General features: G+C 40.3%; 1 protein-coding gene across 2 annotated transcripts in view; it reads right to left on the bottom strand.

Moving 5' to 3' along the window:
- Positions 1–4,014: 4,014 nt before the first annotated feature.
- The window catches only part of UBE2D4 (ubiquitin conjugating enzyme E2 D4), a 37,742-nt gene continuing 19,103 nt past the window's right edge, over positions 4,015–22,653 (bottom strand). For both annotated transcript variants that reach the window (XM_074285848.1, XM_074285849.1), the window contains 3 exons: positions 16,917–17,022; positions 12,814–12,907; positions 4,015–9,774 (listed from right to left, as the gene is read on the bottom strand). In XM_074285848.1, the coding sequence (XP_074141949.1) occupies positions 9,729–9,774; positions 12,814–12,907; positions 16,917–17,022 (246 nt within the window). In that variant the 3' untranslated portion in view covers positions 4,015–9,728. The remainder of the gene's footprint in view (positions 9,775–12,813; positions 12,908–16,916; positions 17,023–22,653) is intronic.

Raw genomic sequence — 22,653 nt, 5'->3', positions numbered from 1 at the left:
TTTTTTCTATATATCCTTATCATTTGTCTCTTACAAACTGCAATGTTTATCTTTATGATCATATTACAGAGCTCCTAGAACACCAACATGTGCCAAGACCTAAATGTCTCCTACCTTACCATCTGGATTTTGCCAATGTCTTTAAATCACAAAACTTACAATATTCACAATGAGCTGATTTCTTCCAACTACATTCTCCTGTTTTCCTGGCTTCGTTTTTTCCTTAGTATCTGTCCATTCCTAATCCCTTTCTGTTCTTTGCTTTTTTGTTCTTCTCAGGTGGTGAATAATTATTCTCTTATCTGAACTCATATCTTTTGTACTTCTCTTATACTGTCTCTTTAGTCAGCGTTAAGCATCAGTTTTTCCACTCTAGCTCATCCTTCACAGAGCTGCCAATATCATTTCCTGACTACATTACTGTTACTCAAAAATGTTCCATGATGTTGCCTATATTATAAAAATTCAAACTTCTTAGCCTACCACACCACTCGTGCCCACTACTTGCAACTGCTTATTTTTCAATCATGCCCAATTTTTCATGACTCCATAGGCCATAACACACTAGGTCCTTCTATCCTCCCCTATATCCCAAAATCTGTTCAAGTTCCAAAATATTGTTTTCATGATGCTGTCTAGCATCCTCTACCATACCCTTCTCCTTTTACTTCAATCTTTTCTAGCATCAAGGTCTTTTTCAATGAATCCTGTCTTCTCCTTATGTGAGCAAAGCGTTTCAGCTTCAGTATTTTCCAATGAATAGGTCAAATTAATTTTTAAATACTGACTGATTTAATCCCTTTGCTGTTCAAGGGACTCTCAAAAGTCTTCTTCAGCACCACAATTTGAAAACATTAATTCTAGAGCATTCTGCTTTCCTTATATAGTTCAGTTCTCACAGCCATACACTGCCACTGGAAAATTCATAGTTTTGATTCCACAGACCTTTGCTAGTGAGGTAATAAATGTCTCTACTTTTAAGTATGCTATCCAGATTACCATTGTTTTCCTTCCAAGAAGCAAGCGTCTTTTAATTTCATGTCTTCAAATTGCAGTGTATGGTGATCTTTGAGGCTTCCAAATATAAAATCTGACATTGCATTCCTCTATTTGCCAAGAAATGATGGAACCAGTTACCACGATCTTGGTTTTTTTTGATGTTAAGATTTTACACTTTTCTTTCACCCTCATCAAGAGGCTTCTAAATTCTTCTTCACTTTCTGCCATCAGAATGGTATCATTTGCATAGCTGAGATTGTTGATATTTTTCCTTACAACTTTAATTCCAGCTTTTGATTCAGCCAGCCTAGCATTGTCACTCCTTTTCCAATCTTAAATCAATTAGTTGTTCCACATACAGTTCTAATGTTGCTTCTTGGCCTACATACAAGTTCTTCAGAAAACAAGTAAGATGATTTGATATTCCTCTCTTTGAAGATTCACCATCTTGTAATCCACACAAAGGCTTTAGTGTGGTCAATGAAGCAGAAGTAGATATTTTTCTGGAAGCCCCCTTGCTGTCTCCATAATCCAGTGAAAGCTGGAACAAGCAACAGCAGCATAGATTGATTACTGAAATTTGGGTCTCCGCTGTTAATTAAGCACAGCCTCTCTGGCCACCCTTTCAAGTACAGGCTGTTCTTAAATTCATTCCTCTTAGTGCACCGATCAAACTCTTGCTTCCCACTGTTACTTTCAGATTCTCCCCCTTCCTCCATTAACCCAGTAATCATTCTAAATTTGAAGTTCTTGCTATTCATATCTACCATTTAATCAAAAATCTAATAGCTGTTATCTACTAGACTCTCCACACCCTCAGTTCACTCCAATTTTCAATAAGTTAGGTACATAGCTCATAATTTTTTCTTCCTCCCCAACTCTTTCAACATATATAATGATTCTTCCTCAAACACTAAATACTCAGTTGTATGACTTATGACAGTTGATCATCACATAATTTTGTTGTTATGTACAATGTTCTCTTGGTTCTGCTCGCTTCACTTGGCATCAGCTCATGTAAGTCTCTTCAGGCCTTTCTGAAATCAGCCTGCTGATTGGTTCTTAGAGCCCCTTTCTTGACCCAACTCACTTTCTAAAAGGGACTGAATTTTATACTCTGCCCAGACCCAGTTCTGTCCAAGCTTCCTTGAGTGGAGAGACTTGGATGTGGAGGGAGAAGCTATGGTCTTGCACCGCCTTCCTTCCAGGACTTTGGCCACTGCCTGGAGCTTCCAAGAGTCCTGGATCCTCCACTGCTGCCTCTATCTGGGCTCCCACTGCTCTTACTGAGCATAGGCACTCTATGTCCCTTTCAGTACTACTATTTTGGGAGCAAGGAGACTATACATGCAGCCACATCATTCTGCAGGAGCTGTCCTACAACCTGCCTGCTTTGCACAACTTCAGCATCATGGGTTCCAACCTGAACCTTGCACCTTGGCCTTTACTGGGGAGGAGCTGCCCACAGCTGAGGGCAGCAGCAGTACACCTGGCCAACCCCATATCCCTACTGCTCAACCAAGACAACTACCAAGTGAGACAAGTGATGAGCAAGATTCAAGTGCTGAAGCATTTTTTTTTCTCACCAAATTCAAAGAGTTTCAAAAGGAGTACTGAGGTACCACTCTATAAGAATTGGGAAACCCCCATAATCTATTGGCCTTTAGTCTCTCTCTCTGCTTTCCCTTGCCAAAAACTCTATAACTCTTCATCCAAACTATGAGCTCCAATATGTTGACCCTTCAATTCCCTCCCAGGCCATTTTCCCTACACTAGCCCTCCTCTATCACCAGTTTACTGATTAGTCAGTTATGCTTCAGTCTTGGATCATTCCTCTCATCCAATGACTTCACTCCTACATTTATGCTGCTGAATGAAAGTAGAGAAAATCATGTGGTTTCTGGTTGAGTACAAGTTTACGTTATACAACTTTGACTAGGTCCTCACTGTTTATGCTTGGCAACCCTACATTACCTCCCTTATTGACTCACTCTCCACAGAGGCTTTTCCCTTCCCAAGTCTCTCTTGACACCCTCTTACCCAACCCTCTCAGTTGAAAACTTTGTCTCATATTTTATAGGAAAAAAAAATCGAGGTCATTCTCTATGAATTTCTCCCTTCTTCCTCCTTTTCCTATCATTCAGATGCTTTCTGCCACTAAATCCTCTTTCACACTTGCTTCTCTATTTGCATATGTCCATCTCCTACAACAGACTGCCCCCTTTATCATCCTCCATCTCCCTTATCTTCAATCTCTCCCTATTCATTATCCACTCCCTATTCATATTTTGGTAGAATTAAAAAAAAAAAAAACTTTGTACTTACATATCCATACAAATGATTTATTTAGCAATGCATTTAGTTGCAGAAACAAGCTTCGTTAGGAAGTTTTTCTTTGCATCAAACCTAAATTTTCTTCATTACAACTTCTACCCATAACTCCTCTGACAGCTGAGCCAAACAGAACATCTGTTTCTTCTTCCATTTAATATCCCATGTCCCCTCTATTGTCTCATCCTCAGAAGGCATTGATTTAAGGCCTTCACCATTTTGGTCCCCCATCCTCAATATCCTTCCTAAATGTGGCACCCAGAACCAAATGGGAGTCTTCTCACCTTTACCAGAAATTTTTCTTCCATGTGTCTTGCTAGCTCATTCTCATTTTAAGAATATTAAACCCAATAAACTTTTTAGGATTTCATTCTCTCTAGCCAAATTCTCATTTGATTTCATAATTTTATAGTTTTGTTATGGGTATTAGGGATTTTTTTCTCTATCTTCTCCTACATTGCACATTTAATTTTCATTCTACTCTTCCCTAGAGGCTTTGTCGCTGCTTTAAATTTAAACTGGCAGGACCTGACCCTACTGGACCAATTCTGTTCTTTAAATTCTCTTGAATTAGTTGACTCGTACTCAAAAGACATCTTCAAGAGTTCAGATGGGGCAATAAAAGGGGGATTCACACAGACAGCATCAGGAAAGAGGCTGCTCTTAAAGGCACAGCAAGACCAATTAGAAAGGACCACTGTTTATTTAACTTATGCATCAACAGAAGATTCACAGTTAGCAATAAAGTCATATTTCAGCAGAATTCCGAGATGACATTACTCTGCTCAAACCAACATGTGGCCACAGTATTGCAGAGGTTGGAGAGATTTCAGACTCTGCTTTTCCTAGCTTAAAAAGGAATCACATCCATTCTACATGGTGCATGGCAAATGGCAAGTATGGTTTAGTAAATAGATACTTCACAATCTTGAGGAAAAAAAAAAAAGACATAAACTCTTCACAGTAAGTGGGTGTTGTGGTTTGAACAGTAACAAGCACTGGATGGCAGTGGAGGGGAAAAATAAGGGAGGAAGGGTAGGGAAAAATGAGTGTGCTAGGCAACTGGAGGAGCCCCCAACCAGTCCACAGTGAAAAAACCCAAGGGCTTCTCAGATCTGATTGCAGTTCTGTGCGACTACACATCACGGCGTGCTTTCTTCTGGGGGCGGCCATGACAAGGAGACCCAAGACAGCTTCAAGAGACAGCGGACTGAAGTTCTGTAATAGAGTCCATCTGGGCTTCCAGGAAGGAACAGATCCCTCCAAAGAGAAGAGGAAATATGGCATTTCTTGATGGCTCAGTCCTTTCTGCAGCCCAAAGGAAGGATGACCTCATCCCTACAACATAAGTCTTTCCAGTGTCTTGGGATTTTCACATAGTGCCCAAAGCGCAGGCAAGGTGTACACATCTGCCCCAATTCCCAGTTTTTAGATAGGAAGAGATCTAAAGAAAATGGAGGGTGGGTTGGTGACTCACACACACAAACAGAAGCAAAATCACAAGGGGGATGGCAATTTCTGCAAATTGAGTTCAGTGGTAAGCCTGTTTTAGTCTGACATTTTATATTTTAACACAGAGAGTAAACAACTTATTATCAGTATGTTCTTTAATGTGACCAACGTACTCTGAATTTATGACACATTCAAGGACAACTACCTCTTAGCATTTCACAGGTTAAAAGAAAATACAAACTAGAGAAGTGGCTCTCAACGATCTGTACTGGCTGACTCAGTTTGCATACTTTGGCCTGGCATGAAATAGTGCCAAGACTTCCTAGGCTAACTGATCTGCCCCACTATTTTCAGGGCTAGAAGGTACAATTCACAATGCCCTGAGAAAGATAGTTATTGCTCCTTGATACATAGTCCAGAGAGAGATACACACATTTGAAGCAAGCAGCCAGATTCTGAGGGGTTTTCTCTCTTTGCTCCCTACATGAACATAGCAGACCTTTACTTTTTTCCTTAGCTATGCCAAGGGAAGACAAGGGAATGGTGGTTAGAACCCTGAAGCTTCCTCCATCAAGCCCTCCCCCATTAAACCCAGAGACCTTTATTTTTCCCCACTCCCCAACGTGAATCATCCATTCCAACAAGGACAGCTTTCCTTGATGATTCCCAAAGAAATCTTGCTTATTTCTCACTCTAAGCTTTGGCTTGGGCCAGGCCTCTAGCCCCTCACTGTACAGATAGATTCCATCTACCGAGTTTTAATTCAAGTCTCTACAAGGCTTTTCTCACACTGATCTCCAAATGATCCTGATGGGTTTTGTTTTATTTTTTTAAACACACATACTTGCTTTATGTGCATACCTGAATTTCCAACTAATTAGATTGTAAACTCTTAGAGGGCTGGACTCTCTTGGATGGCCAGCCCTTTCCCAGGAGTAGCAACCAATGCTATGCAAGCATTGGAGTGCTCAAAAAAGGTGGAATAAATCAGCACAGTTTCTAATGTGGATAACTTGATAAATAGGCTCCTGGCTGTTTCATTCATGGCAGCTCAAGGTTAAATCTGTCTATTTTACTATGAACAGGTACTTTCTTCATTTAGGGGGTTAAGGAGGAGCTAGCACTTTCTTAGCCTAAGGCTTCTTAAACTTTTTCCAGTCACAACCCCTTTTTACCCAAGAAATTATTATGCAATCCCAGGTATAAAAATACAAATAAATCATAATTTCAATAACCTCCACATTCAGTTATACGACCCACAGTTTAAGAAGCTTTGATTTAACCAAAAGCTTCTTGTTCTTAGTAGGTAAAGCCTAACTTTTCAGAGGCTCAGTGAGCAGTAGAATACCCTTGGAGTGGTGAGGATCAATCGCTTTTCAGGAAATCAAGGAAACTATATGAAATGTATTCATTTCTCTGGTATGAATATTTCACGAATTCTCAGCAGAGTACTAGTTAAGACAATGGTAGCCTCTCCTAGATCAAAATCAGGAAAACTTTGGGACTGAAGCCAGCAAACTGCCATGAAGGAGACTAGCAGGTTCTCTACTATCTGTCCCATTTCTCAAAAGCTAACACCAAGATAGGAGACACAAGCACACTCTTAAGAGGGAAAATCTGGAAGAGGTCCGAGCTTAGGCTACAGGAAGCTTAAACCAGCCTGGCCCCTTTGACCTCGGTGTTAATTGGTGACCTGTACCCAGGGGTGGGTGAATTGCAATTTCTACTTTCTTCAGAGGGCACAGCTAGCACTCTCCCAAACAATGGCTTCCCCCCTTCCCTCCAGCATTACTAGGGAGGAAATACACCAAAACAACTAGAATGAGTCATAAAGAGAATGGGAGAATAGAGATCTGCATCACCCTGGATCCCCTCCCTCCTAAATTCCACTGGCAACTGAGAGCCAGTGAGCATGGGAAGCTGCCAATGTGCCCCTCTGAGAAGGCTGGCATTGGCTTTTCAAAGAACTCCCTAAGAAAGTGTGATGAGGTAGCTTAGAACCAAGCTGTGCTGCTGCTTGCTCAGGGACCGCAGGGGAGCACAGCCTGGTAAAATGCCTCTCTGGTCAGACTGATCTGAAAAGCCACCTCCCTCTTCCTTCTCTGTCCTAACAGAAGGGTGTTTGCAAATTTTCCGAATTCACCTTCTGTAAAATCCAAGGATGCCAAGATGACTCTCCTCTGGCACCCAGAATTCCAAATGGCGAGCTCTTAGGAGAATGACAAGTCAGTCTCCCTGGATTATAGACACCGATCACGCCTTTAGGAAAAGGAGGGGAAAAGCTGCAAAGCTGGCTATTCCATGGCAAACTTGAGTCTCTTCCTCTGGAAAGAGGTCCTAAGTGATTCAATCCATCTGGAAACAAAACCTCTTTACCCTGTGGAACAGGATACATTTTTCCCACACTGATTTTCTCGTCTGTCAAAGAAGCAAGTTAGACCACATGATTTCTACAGTCTCGTCTAACTATGCACAATAGCTTCTGCCCTTGAGAGACGACAGGTCTGATGACTTTACTAGGGAAAGAACCAGCTGGACTAGCTGGGGTAAAGATGACATGTTCACTGTGGCTTCAGCTCAGGACTCTGAAACTCCAGGGTCTAGTTTAGGCTTGCCAATAGCTTCCAGCAAAGACTGAGTAAAGATAGCTGTTGGAGGAGGAGAAGGTGGAGGAAACAAGGACCTGATTTCTCTTGTTTTACTCCCATGGAACCTCCTCAGTAGAAGGAAGACTTAATTTAAGAAATCTGTTTGAAATGGTAAAAAAAAAAAAAAAAATTTTAAAGACTTTTTTTTAGTAGTCACTATGTTGCTAAGTCCATACTATATAACTTCAAGCAAACTCTCTTTGTTTGTAAAACTGGGACACTGATCTCTTAAGATTTCTTCTCCCTCTTACATTCTGTGGTTCATTTTGGCTTTCCGGTACAGTGGGTAGCACTGGACTTTCCCCTGGGTCTTCATATCCCACCAGCAAAATGAGAATCAATTCTTTCTTCTCCTTCTCACAATGTGCTACACAAGTTGTCTCTGTAAAGTGCTTTGTGATCCTTAGATACAAGATGCAATGTAACCAGTGAGTGAACAAAGCACAAAGCCCCATGCCATTATTGCCACTTCATTCCTTATAGGGACTCATTCTATATTAACACCATACTACACAATCTTTATACCTGATATGTTTAAAAATTTTAATTTATTGGTTAGTTTTAAAAAGCCTGAAAAGGAGTGAAGAGACAAGAGGGTGCAAACTTCATTATGGCCAAAGTCAAAGGATTCAGGACACAGGAAATCCTCAGACAAGAAAACACTGACTTAGGGTGATAGGAGACCAGTTGGACAGGGGCTGATACTCATCCCAGCTGCTCCTCTCCTACAAGGAGCTGACCTTGGTAGGCTTCCTCTGCAAAATCTTTTGGCAAAAAGGTAACGACCACTTCTGAGTCTCTGAACTAAGCCAATTTTTCAGAATAATAATTAGCTGCCCTTCAAGTTCAAGGTCCAACAGATCCATCTTCTTTACCTTCTCTTTAAACCTGCAATTGCCTGACTGGATCATTGCTAGTTGTATAGTTTTACTGTCACTCGGCTTCCATGTACTCTCCAAAACATTATTTTATTGTGGAGTAACCCGAGGAATGCAAAGCAGCTCTGAGAGCCAGAGGAGAACAGAGACAAGTAAATTATTACCTTGGAGTTTGAAATAATGCATTTTGCTTCTCTTTGAGAAGTTTTAGCTAAGGTTAAAAAAACAAAACCAATCTGCTCATTTTCTTGCTAGAATTCTCACAAAACTCTAAAGGCAACCAATGCCTTACTTCTTCATTTATTTCAATTCTAATAAAAATGTTTAAACCTGAAAGCTAATTGAGCCAAAATGCCCAATGAACCATTCCTGTTGAGGTTTCTGAAGAACCTGTACAGTTTTTCCAATTCTTTTCTTCTGAGTAAAAAGAGTAATGTGAACATAAAAGTGGAGCCTCCCCTCTGAATAGGATGTTTTCAAAGGGAAAAATTACAGGTTTATTTACAAAAGAAGTCTCTCCTCCAAAGGGCCATCCTTTTATACTTTTTTTTAATCTAACAAATGAAATGCTTTCCACCTTCTGACTTCCTCTTCTTTTGTTTATAGAATCTCAGCATCTTCCATGATCTTCAAATGACATGATCTTCAATCTTGCCAGATCTCATGATTTTTTTTTTCCTGGTAATACTTTTAGTGAGAGTGGAGATGAAGTGCTTGGCCATTATGAATTGGTGCTTTGGATCTTCTGTTTCTCAATCTAAAAAGTGAGACTGTGATTACTACTGCATAAAAAGACTGGCCAATCCCACAATCCTCCTTTACTTGGAGACAGGGGAAAAATCCAGCCATTCATTCATTTCACAGCAAAATCATTCCTAATCCCACGCAATATCTTTGGGGTTGGGATTTCTCTTTGGATGGAGTTCTTCAGTAAACGGAAAACGAGGGGAAATCTTGTCTGGCTCTCTCTTGGGCACACCAGGCTAGTACTTGGTTCTAATAGGACAGTTTATCAGGAAGCTGCTCAGCTCCAGTTGTGCAGCGTGAAGGACATAGCATACATCACCCTGAGGAAAGACTGAAGGAAGGAATGCGTGCATTTCTGCCATTCCAAGAGAAGGTTGAAGGAATCTGAGTGGAAGATGGATTCCAGTTTGAACCAGGCTAAAAATCAGTAAATGAAGGTGGCTACTGATTTTGGCATCAAAGGCATGAAGTTCTCAGAACCCAAATGGTTACAGATGGTACCTCCATGTTGAGACAAAAGCAAAAGGGGAACCAGGGTCCGTTCACAGAGTAGGAGACTCTTTGCAAATGGCTCATGACATCAAGTAAACAGTGGACAACCCAGAGATTCCACTAAGAGACCATGCTGAAAGGTTAACTTCTTAGCCTTAAAAGAGTCAAGTCTTCATGGCATTTACATGGCATATTTCTGTGTCCATTCTCTGGCCAATCTATTATACCTGGAAGAGAAAAAGCAGAAGTTCTCAGTTCGACAGGAGACGTAAACTCAAGGAGAAGCAAACATGGAAGCCACAAGGAAAACCTTGCTCTGCTTTTCTTACTTTTTGGCCGGGGGACCCAGCCCAGGAAGCTATTTGTCACTTCCCCAAGGGGTCCCCCAATCTATCTCCTCATTCTCTTCCCCTTTTCTAGGGTGATAATAAATATGGGAAGTAGAAAAGGCCCAATCGGATGTTATCTGAGAATAATGAAAACTAACTTTAGATTCAAACAGGCAAGGCAAAAATAGTGGCTTGAGCAAGCCCCAGAGAGTGACATGAGTGAGAAAAGAAAGCGAAAAGACCAGTTTATATCAGGGAATCCCAGTTGGAGCCACAGAAAGTTCTGAAGTTTTCCCCATGGGACTCGGGAGAAACTTCACTTGGTAAATTATTTTTCTCTTTCAAAGGGAGACTGACATTTATCCCTAATGAATTTAAAGTATCACTGGGATGTTTCTGAAATTCCTGCTACTGAACGGAGAGATTGAGTGATGTAAAAAAATTCAACAGTGAAATTTCACACATTTTTGCACTCCCTTTAAAAGACACAGCTAAAGCACTGAGAAACCAGGCTGGTTAAAGGGAAACAAACTTAAACATGAAAATGGACCTAAGAATACGTCAAGAGAGAACAAAAATGGCTGTCCTTCGCTAGCAAATCAGTGATGAGAACAAGTGGAGAAAGTGAGGGTACAGCCTCAAGGACTCAGTCTAAGGCAGAAGCCTAGGAATGGAAGCTCAGGGTGTCGCCCCCTGAGAGGCAGTGAATGGAGTCTGGGTGCAGAACAAGGCAAGGCAGAGATTTGTTTTACGTGGGGATGGATGGGAGGGAGAAAAAAATAAGCATTTGTTAATCATTTTTAAAATAACCTCTTCTCTAGATGTTTCAGCAATTATCAATTTCCAATTGGACCAGGTACTGTTAGCAAGCTTTTCCCCTGACTTTGACTAATCTTTCAATAGTTATGATTAATACTGGATGTCAATTTAACAAATAAAATCTGCTGAGCAACCACATATAGTTAATTAGTTCCCACATATAAAAACTCTCTAACTTTGCAGTCCTTCTCTTGGGATCTCCATCAGGGTTCTATCCATTCTATCTCAGGCATTCTGCCTCAAACAGCTGCCATGAATTTTTGGGTTCTATTTTTTATGCTTTAATTTAAGTCACAAAAGTCTTCCCAGATTTTTTATATTGCTTATATTTGCTGATCTTAATGTTATAAATAATTCTATTAAATTTATGTAACACAAGAATTCAGCCATTCCTCTATATATAACATTTGGGTTATCTCCAGTTATTTTTTTTCCCAATTTTAAATAATCCAGCTGTGAAAATCTTTAAACAGATAGCTTTTAAAATAATAATAGCTTTTTATTTTTCAAAATAAATGCAAAAATAGTTTTCAATATTCACCCTTACAAAACTTTGTGTTCCAAATTTTTCTCCCTCCTTCCTCCCTACTCTCTGCTATTGATTGCAAGTAATATAATATAGGTTAAACATGTGCGATTCTTCTAAACACATTTCCATATTTGTCATGTTGCATGAGAAAAATCAGATCAAAAAGAAAAAAAAAAAACGTGAGAAAGGGAAAAAAAAAAACCAATAACAATAACCAAAAAAAAATACTATATTTTTCTCCATATTCTTTCTGGATGAAGATCAAATAGCCTTTTTAAAAAAAATTGTTTTGATAACACCTTCAGGGTGTGTTGCAAACAATGGAATTAGTGAGTCTAGAGTGTGATTAATTTTTGTAATTTTAACTGCCAGATTGTTATCCAAAAATATCGTGCAAGTTTGTCATTCAATCAGCAATCAATGAGTGTGAACGTGTCTTTTCCAAGGGTGCAAGTTTGTCAACTTTTAAAATTCATGCTACTGTTTCCAAGTTGTGCCTGGTGCAGATTCTGACATGCCACGTGCTGAAGTGACAACTGGCTTTTATCTTTTGAATGCAGACACCAAATCAGCAGTTAGTTGGTCAGAACTGGTGAGTTAGGTGGCTTCTATAACCTAGTACCGCCCCACAAATGCATTTGCTTGCTATTTCTACACAGATTTGTGGCAAATCTGCACACAGCTCCCCAGAATGCTTCTATTTATTTTTAAAGCCCTTTTGGGCTCTCTATCTTTCTGGTCTCAGTGGACATTACTTCTCTCCCCACACTCTGTGCTTTACCTAAACTAGTGTGCACACCATGTGACTTAGCCATACCATATCATCTCCCATCTCCAGACCTTTGCTGGGACCACAGGAATGCTTCCCCTCCTCATCTCGACCTCAGATCCCTCTGAAACTCTTCTGGATTCCTCCTGGCCCCTCACCAGTGCTCTCCTTCCCAAACTATCTTGGTTTTTAACTATTCTGGAGTTATTTGTATTTATTCATTTTATGTTTATACTGAAGATATTTTAAAATGTACTTCTTGTCTCCCTATTAAAATATCAGCCATTTGCAAAGAAGGGACAATTCATTCTTTGTACCTGCACCCCAGTGCCCAGCACACAACAGGTGGATTGGCTGATAGGCCCATAATGCTCTCTGCCACAGATACTCTAAAGAGCCCTGTTTCTGGCCCTCCATCTGCCAGCGGAGCCTTCAAGGACTGAGTTAGACAGGACTATTTGGAAAAACATTTTGTCAAACTTTCATGCTTTCAACAGAGAAGGCAGAATTGCTTCTAAAATAGGTGACCATCCGCTTCCTCCTTAAAGCCATCACACAGACCTGACGGATGGCCCAAACATACCACCTGTTTATAATTCAAGCCTCCATCCACTAGCTTACATTGTCTTTTTGCTAAATGACTCTAATATGTTAATGTATTTCTTGCAAAACAGACTTGCCTTTGGTGACCTCTGGGTTAGTCACAAGTCCTTACTATAAAAAGTGGAGAAGCAAAACATTCAGCAGGTGAACGTAAGGACAAAAGGCGGCTTGTTCAAGGACTGATGCTTGTTCAGTTATAGAGAAAACGAGGACTTACTTCTCTCGGTCTGCTTTGTAGGTGTGGGCTATCTCAGGAACCAGAGGGTCATCTGGGTTGGGATCACAGAGCAGGGAACAGATGGATAATAGAACTAAGGAAAAAAGAAGAGGCGGATGAAAGACTGTGGTGGGTCCTGGTGAGCTCTTCCCTCCTCCCAAATCAGAACTGCAAGGATTTCTGGATCTGCTGGAATAAGTGACCTTTATTTACCCTCTATGATCAGCCCGATCCAGATCCATCAGGCTGGTCACTCACTGACCACCGGTGTGCCCTTCTGCCTCACCTCCTCTCCTGGAGCTGCATTCCCCACAATGAATGCCCTTCAATACCCTGAGGCAGACTCAGAGGGCTCTTTACACTGACCAACTTTCTCCCCTTCTGCCCTCCTCACAACCTCTTCACTCATGCTCCACCTCTACCTCTGGGCACAACAACCAAATCAGTGTCTCCCATCCTGGAGAGGGCATGTTGGCCAACTGCACTAGGGGTCCACCATTGTCCCCCAACATCCCCATGCAAGCTCTGGCACTGGTAGCATGCCCTTCCCCTACTAGGGCACCAGGCACTGAGGGCAGAGGCTTTTTTCTGTTTGCATTTGTTGCCCTAGCCCCTGGCACAGTGCCCAGCACAGCACAAACACTTTTACAAATGCTTACTCATTCTCTAAAACACAACACTGAGAAGTCAGCACCCAGACTGAGTTTGGATGTCGTAGCCGCCTCTGCTGCTAGTCCACTAAGAGACTCTGTCATGAAAAGTTCTCTGTGCCTCAGTTTCTCCTGCTATCATCTCAGAAACACCAACTGCCCTCGCCTCAGCCCCACACTTGGCACACACGGCCAAAAGCCAGTAATGCAGTCCACTTCACATTCACAGCAACTCGTCCAGATGGAGGGAAAGGAGCACCCTCAGGGACCCTTGTTTATTCTGTGGCTGAAGGCAAGAATAAGGAGAGTACTAAGTCTGCCGCTGTGGCTCCAGGCCAGGAAGGCTGGCCAGGGAGAGAGGCCCTTCCCCCTGCTTCCTCCTCCTCAGGCCAAAGGATGGATGGAGGGCATTGAGGAGGCAGGGGAACCAGAGGTTTCAAAGCAGGAACAGATCTCAGATAAGGAAACTGAGGCAGAAAGGGGGGAATAACGACAATGAGGACATCCATTAGTGCTTTAGAGCCTCTTAGTCACTCCGGGAGCAGGAAGGGCCATCTCAATGTAGGAAGGGGCTGCGATGGAATTTGAACCCAAGCCTTAAGGAGAGAATTCCCCTCGGCATTCTCCTCAGCTACCCAGATAGAGCTGTGGCCACTCTGAGTAAACATGGTGATGTCTGAACAACAGGAAAGCAGAAGGTCACAGGAGAGCATGTGTGTGAAGAACTGGGTTCAAATTCTGCCTGAGCAGGTCACTTAACCACTCATGACCTCAGGTGACTCCTAGGACTTAACCACAGCCTCAAAGTGGGGTTTCGGGCCTGATGGAAGAATTCCTCAAGCTGAAGAAGTCCCAAATCTTCCTTGAAAAGTGAAAATAATAAGCTGTCAAATTCGATTTTTTCCTTCCTGAAAATAAAGGCTGAGTGTTATGTGTTCCTGAATCTCAAGACTTGTCTTCAAAAAGGCCTGGGGATGCTCCAAGGGAGATGTTGGTGGCATTCAAACAAGAAGCAACAATGACACTTTTAAAAAGAATTCTCCTCTTCTTGTTAGGGCCTTTCCAGCTAAGACTACCTGTCCCCCTACACTACGTCCCTAGTTCTTTACACGCTCTTTCCCACACTAGCCTGTGAACTCTCTGAGGAGAGGGACTGGTTTTATATTTGATGAATCCCCAGAACTTAGCATGAAGCCTGGTACACAGCAGGTGCTTATTAATCACTCAGCAAACCTCTATTGAGATTATTATTATTGATTGTATTCATTACTTATTATTTATAAATTAATATATTTAATATACATTTATTAAGCAGCTACTCTCTATGTGTGTGTGTGTGTGTATATATATATATGTACATACACACACACACACATAAACCTTTGCTCTTACAACTATATCAATAGCTACACCACCTTCCTCCTTCTGTCCCCTTGTTCTAGCTCTGGTACAAGCCACACACCTACTCAGCTGCTCAGAAGACTCTCCAGGGCCCCACAACTGGCAGCAGACCTTTCAAGGGATTGGGAGATAGTCCCCAGATCACACCCTGGAGGACGGTGAGCTGTTCCCCTTTGACTGCTTAATGCAGTCAACATGAACCGGCAAGAACTGCTCACGGGGTAAACAATGGGACAAAACCTGAGCGGTGGGAGGGGGTAAAGATGAATAAAAAGACCTAATATTTTAGGTCCTTTTTTAGTGGCTTTAGGTGAGATCCATATAAAATGACTAGGATGCAAAAGCAAAAACTTGAAGAACTGCTTAGGACTCTGGGGAAAAAAAGACAAAATGAAAAAAAGGTGCCATTGCCCATATGGGAGGCTGTGAGAGGGGACGGGGTTGCTGCTGGACATTCTGGGGCTGTCTCATCGAGCCTGGATCACGGGAGGGCAGGGGAGATCCTGGGATGAGCCATAATTTCATGATTTAAAAGCAGCAGCAGCTTTGCTCATTGATCATACACTCCTAGGCTCACTCTCACTCTGGGCTCCATCCCTGGCTTGTTCTGACCTCTCTAGCACAGAATCTGAAATCTCAGTCCTTCAGTCCCAGCCTCTGCACTACTACTGCATTTAGTGCAAGTCAGTCACTAACCACTTATTAAGCACCTATTATGTGCCAGGCACACAAGGGGATACCAAAAAAAAAAAAAAAAAAAAAAAAAGAGCAAAAGGTGATCCCTTCCCTGAAAGTGTTTGCAAGACAACAGTCTAAAAATTGTTTAAACAACAGGCCAGGAGTGATAGAATGGAGCCTGCACCTGAGTGGGGGGGGGGGTGTCAGAGGAAAGAAGGGGCCATATTCCAGAGATATTATGAGGGTGAAATGGACAGTCTGTGCAAAGCTTGGATGTGGGAGGTGAGAGAGAGGAAGGAATCCAGAATGACTCCTGGGTTTTGAGCCCAAGGGTCTGGATTTGATGATGCCCTACAGAGTATAGGGAAGTGGGAGAAGGGAAATGACTTCTGTGTTAGGGAATTTAAGATGTCTACTGGTTCTCCAATTCAAGACATTTGAAAGGCAGCTCTATCTTGCCCTGGATTCAGGAAAACACCACCTTACCCTCTCCTAGTATTTTCCATCTGTTTGCCCTAGGCAATTACTCTAGGCTTAAAGGGTTTTTCTTACCAACCTGCCTCTGGATCGGCTATCAAAGCTCTTCTTGGGGAGAAGTCCTCCAACCCACCCAAATCCAATTGCTGACTAAATAGCTTCAATGTTTCCTCACAGAAATCTTCTATCTTTATCAGTCTGCATTCAACACAATTTAATTAACAATTCAGTTATCTCTTCCATATCAAGTGAGTTAATGGCATAGCACCCCCTTGATCTGAAAAATCCACATGATTTTTTTTTAGTTCTCTCTTCATACAGAGAAGAAATCTGAATTTCTCTTCTCTTTATTTTATGAGACGTTTACATTATCTTATTATAAAATTTGGGTTAAGCTTTTGGTCAAAGACTATATGATACAATACTATAATTATGTTTTACCATTTCTGAGTTTCTAAACATTTTTCCTGTGTCATTGCAGCTTCTGCAACCCCCCCCCCCATTCCCATTTAATTTCTTGTGCCAACCCACAATATGGAAAGTCAGAATGTGGAAAGGACAACTGTATTTACCTTGATCAAGAATAACTTACATTCTAATTATTCTTGCCCTAACTCAATAGATACACCTTGCTATGTTTTTAGCAGAGGGATTTTCATCATCTGGAGGTAGAGAAACACACTTCAGTTTCAATTTGTTATTTTGTTCTCAAATGTTCTTTAAATTGGGTTTGCCAGAACCAAGGTTTGTACCAGCCTCAGAAGGACCAAAAGGCAATTTTGGGCCGTGCCCCCAATGTCGAATGACAGGTGATGGATAGAATTTCCCATCAAGTCCTATTGAGACACATCCTATCAAATAGCCATAGGTGATTCTATGTCCTTTTTTCATTCCTACCTTTTGATACTGTTAATGCTGGAGACCACTGAGATCTCAGGATGTCAAGACAGATACTGCCATTGCTGTTGATGTTAGGGTGATAAATTTTGGTTGTAAAAGCAACCTAAAAAGACAAAAGATCAAAAGCTGAAGTTAGAAACGAGACTATCACAGGCCTTTTGAACTTGCTGCAATAGTGAAGTTAAAATCAAAAGCACTATCAGGAAAGATGTGGCTAAGAACAAGCCTCAGTGTCCATCCCATTACTCCCAGTTCCCATCAACCCTACATCTGGTTTCAAGCCTCCTCACAGGCTTGATGGGGATCTTCCTCCTCCAGCTGCTCTGGAGCAGTTCTGGTACTTAAGAGTAGATGAGGGCAAGGAAGCTGGCAAGTAGAGAATCAGAGAGGACAACCAGCTCTGTCCCGGACATAAACCCTCCTCTCTGGATCCCCTGAAAGGGCGTTGAACTTCTGGGGTTTGCCTTGTCCATGGATAGGCCAAGCCTACTCCTAGGAGTGGGGAAATGCCAACCCAGAGATTCCTTCAATACCAAGACCATAACTGACATAGGAAGAAAAAACTCTATGACTAGGGACAGAGATTCCTATCAATATCAAGACCATAACTAGGAAGAGAAAGCTCTATGACTAGGGACTCAATGAGGGCTGAGAACTCTATCATCAAGATATCCTCAGGAAAGCCACATTACATTTACCATTGCCAGCCATGTTCTCTCTCCTGAATGACTAACTTTTCACACAGGGAGACTGTGGGAAACACACTTTTGGAGTGAGAGAAACTACTAAGCTAGAGGAAGTCTATACTTCTTTGTGAGAATAAAGTTCTATTGAAAAATGATCACAATCACAACTGAGACCAGGAAATCAAGGCAGTGCAATAAAGAAACCTGTGAGGTTTTTCTTCTTCTTTTTTTTTCCAACTTATTTTAGCCTAAGGAAGTATAGGCAAAATAAGTGACGCAATTCCTGCCAGCATTCTTCTAAGTGAAATAAAAACAGGCACAAAATTAAGTAAAATAAAAACAGGCACTGAAACAATTTAAGCTAATCATAGCTTTTACTACACTGAAGGGGCTAAGGGATATTAAAAAGGAGAACTGAAATTGGAATATTACTATATATAACATTACAGGGCCTTGATTCTAATTCCATTTGACCACTTTTACTACTTGGGACAAGTGCCTAACCTTTCTCTGCCTCAGTTTCTTCATCTAAAAAACTCATGGAAGTAGGTCGGATGATTCTTAATGTCATTTCTGGCTCTGATCCTACAAATTTGGGGTCAGAATTCTGCTATTCACTGACTATGGGATCATGAACAAAATACTTCACTTCTCCTATCCTTGGGTCATTACCTAAAAACTCTACTCACATGGGCCAGCTAGGTGGTGCAGTGGATAGAGCACCGGCCCTGAAGTCAGGAGGACCCGAGTTCAAATCTGGTCTCAGACACTTAACACTTTCTAGCTGTGTGACCCTGGGCACATCACTTAACCTCAATTGCCTCAGCAAAACAAACAAACAAAAAAACCCTCTAAACTAAAATCCTCTCCACATAAGCCCTATCATTCTCACAGAGTTTTTAGAAAGACCACAGACTTAGAAGTAGAAAGGACCTTAGAGTTCCAGTCCCAATGGAGTTCATAAATTTAGTGTTGTTTGTTTTTTTTAATGTTTTGATAACTATATTTTGATATAAATGAGTTCCGTTATAATCCCATATATTTTATTTTTTTTGTACTTAAAATTATTCTGAAAAAGGTCTGTGATACTTGGTGACTACATTCATAATTGAAAGAAATACTAAATTTCAATTAGAAGTTAGTGACCATAAATATGTAATTCCCTCCCCCTCCCCCATTCAAGTTCCTTTCACAGGTCTCTGGATCTCATATCAAGAACCTCTGCCCTAAAGCAATGAATCTCACTCTACAAACCAAGGAAAATCGATTATACACATACTTCCTTTCTAACACAGGAAAGGACAGTGGCATTTCAACGGATAATTTTATTTTTTTATCTCCTGATTTTATGAATTTAACAACCACAGAATCCTGGCTGGGAAATCTGTCAAGAACTTACTGATTCTTCTGCTTTTCAAGAACGCAACAAACTGCTAAAATGGTTCAGAGTGGGAAATCTCTCCTATTCTTAATCAAAGAAGTGATTCCTGATGGGGATGTGATAGGAACATTGAGATACCATGCCCATGTTGGCCAAGGAAAGGAAAGCTAGAAATTGAGGCATGCCCTAGGTTTTATTTGATTATTTTAACATATGCTTGTATTCAAAATGATTCAAAATAATAAATATGCTTTGACCAGGAATAGAGACTAGGTCTGTGGTTCCATTGGTATAAGAAGTTCCTACCAAAAAAAAAAAAAAAAAAAAAAAAAAAGTTCCTACTGAGGACATTCCTTTCACCGGTGTCAGTTGTACCTTCTTAGAATACAGAGATTAAGTGATTAATCCAAGTAGAAAGCTTTGAGCCCAGGATTTGCTGATTCTTACTTTCCCTCACTCTCTCCTTTCCTTAAATAAACTAGAAAACAAGAATAACATTTTTTATTCCCTCTGGGTTTATATATGTCTCCTTTCTTATCCACTTGCCCATTTGTACCTGTAGCCTATATATTTATAACTGTAGTTCATGTGTGTGTAAAGTGCTTTTCTCTTTTTGATTTCTTTGTTTTACAGTATTTTCTATTTTTCTGTATTCATGGACCATTTAATTTACCCTTTCTGGCAGCAGACCAGTATTTCATTCTACTGATACATCACAATTTGTATGAATAGTCACTTATTATTAGACATTTAGATTGTTTCCAGGCTTTTGTCACTACAAATAATGCGACTACACAAAATTTTTATACAGATAGGGTTTCTCCTCTTTTGATTAAATACAGGTATTCTAGACTCATAAAAAAGGGAGTCACTATCCCACTGATAAAAGCTCTAAGGTTTCCTTTAGATACTCCAAGAGGAAAAAATAAACTACATTAAAAAAAAAAATCTGACAAATCACAAATTATCTGGATATGGAAGATATGGAAGGCAAACTTAAAAAAAAAAAAGATTCAGGTAAAACTGTTCAAGAAGCTCTTCAGTTAGCTCAGGTTTTAAAATTATGTTCAAAATACAGAAGCAAAGGCATGAAGCTACAGACAAACAGAGAGAAAGACCACCTCTAAGATCAGTCTTAGGAAGGCTAAAGCCTAAGGATTTGTATAAAATCTTTTAAAACAGCAACGGGATGTTTTTCAGTTTTGTCTGAAAGGGAAAAAAGAATGGCAGGTCCACTGTTCAAGACAGATACTGTATTGTTCTCAAATAGAGAACAGGAACAATGCTGAATTCTGCTGTATCTGTGTTGCTTTTGTCTTCTAGATCTGGAAGAATGGTTTTTAAGCTGGAGATATTGGTTAAGAGGAAATGAGGGAGAAGTGGGGAGCCTGAATAAGACAGAGTTTCAAGGTTCGAGGTAATTTAAATCTCTTGAAGGAAAAAAAATACATAGACATTAAAAAACAACAACAACAACAACAACAACAACAACAACAACAACAACCAGCTGCTGGTAATTATGAGGCAAAAAACTATGAGAGATGTGCCAGAGAATCAATCAATTAATTAACATCCATGAAATGCCTACTATGTGGCAAGCACTATGCTAAGATAAATAAGACAAAGGTCCTAACTTGTAAAGTCTAGAAACTTTAGTGAGTCTAAGGATGTCAATCTTTGGTTAAAATTCTAGATTTACATCTTTATTTTTAAATAATTATTATTTTTCCACTTACAAAGAAAGAGGAGAAATTAGAACAAGCCATGCAGAGTCTTCTCATTGCCTCTCAGAATTGGCCCATCAGTTAGAGATCAGTAAAATGCTCTAAATGCTGTTAAGGGCATCCAGGAGTACCACAGTGCACTGGAGTCAGGAAAACTCAAGTTAAAATCTGATCTCAGACACCTACTAGCTGTGCAACCCCAAGCAAGTCATGTTACCTCTCTGCCTCAGTTTCTTCATTTGTAAAATGGGAATAATAACAGCACCTACCTCATCATGTTGCTGTGAGGATCAAATTAAATAATAATTATAAAACGTTTAGCCCAATGCCTGGCAAAAGGATAGTTATATTAATATTAGCTGTTATTGTTACCTATATTTTTAGCAAACACTAGACAAAATCTCTCATGATATACTTGTATAGGAATATGGACTAGATGGTCACACAGCTGCGTGAGCAAGAAGTTAGTTGAACAATCCTACCCAGAGTGTTGGTTAATGAAATCAAGGCCATACTGGAAAGAAATTTCCAGAAACAGTCTGGGGGGCTATGGCCGTTCTCATTCAATATAAGAATGCTCAACAGTTACTGGGATGTAGCAACAGCAAACATGAATATCACATGTACAGATGATACAAAATTGGGAGGGATGACTGATACATGGTAGACAATCAGGATCCCAAAGAACTATAACTTTGAGAGGATAGATCAGATTTAAGAAGAACAAATACAATGTTCTACACCTAAGTTTCAAAATGATAGCAATAAAATCTCTGTGTTTAACAGCAGTTTATGCAAAAAAGACAGAGGGTTTTGGTCAACTGAAAGCTTAAAGGAATGATAGGGCTGCCAAAACCTCAAATTAGAACACACTCTTCATTATAAAGGTATAATATTCTTAATAAAGAGGGTAATAATCATTGTCCCATACTCTGGATTAGCCACATTTAGTGTTCACTTTTAGAAAGACATTGACATGTTGGAGGGGTAGTGGGAAGGCAAGAATACTAATGCATTGTTGGTGGATCTGAATGTCAAAGAAATCATTTTGACAAGAAATTTGGAATCCAAATAAAATGACTAAAATGTCCATACTCTTGGATCCTGAGATTTCACTACTAGGCTTCACCCCAAAAAGGTTAATGATAAGAAGGAAATACCCACACAGACTAAAACATTTACTTTTGTGATGTCAACATGTTGGAAACAAAGTAGAATCCCACAGTTGGGAAATGGCTAAACAAATTGTGGTACATGAATATGATGGAATATTACTTTGCAACAAAATACAATGAAAATGAAGACGACAGATGCAGAGGCAAGAAAACAACATACACGATGACAAAGCAAATAGAAAGAATAACCACCAGCAAACAATCAAATGAATGTTGCAAAATTACAAAGAATAAGGCTGGCTTCAAGAAGAGACATGAAATGCTTCTGAAGAGGTGAGAGATCCATTATTGTCACAGACTGTATATGTTTTTTCAGACCTTTTCAATGCTTTGATCAATTTTGCTAATTTTTTTTCTCCTTTTCCCCTCAAACCCAATTTTTTGTGCCTTAATTTTTTTTCCAGTTTGGCATTCATTTCATCAAATTAATATATAATATATATATATGTACATATATATGTATGTATATATATTTGTTATGTAAGATAAACTGCTGAGAAGGAAGAGGGGAAAGGATACTGGGGGAAATTCTGGTACTATAAAAGACAAAAGACATCAAGAATTTTTTTTTAAAAGAGGCACATTGAGAAACTACAGTTTCTTGAGATGAACATCAAGTAAAAAACACCTGTTTTGAAACAATATCCCATGAGATGTAGCTAAAGTCCTCACATAAAGGGTTTTATGCAGGTTTAAGCTTATTCTGAGAACTTCTGGAGCCCAGATCTAGGACCTGTGGGTAGAAGCTACAGAAACAAGATGATAAAG

The sequence above is a fragment of the Sminthopsis crassicaudata genome, chromosome 2 (assembly GCF_048593235.1).
Source record: "Sminthopsis crassicaudata isolate SCR6 chromosome 2, ASM4859323v1, whole genome shotgun sequence".
Lineage (NCBI taxonomy): Eukaryota > Metazoa > Chordata > Mammalia > Dasyuromorphia > Dasyuridae > Sminthopsis > Sminthopsis crassicaudata.
This window is presented reverse-complemented; position numbering and strand designations above follow the sequence as displayed.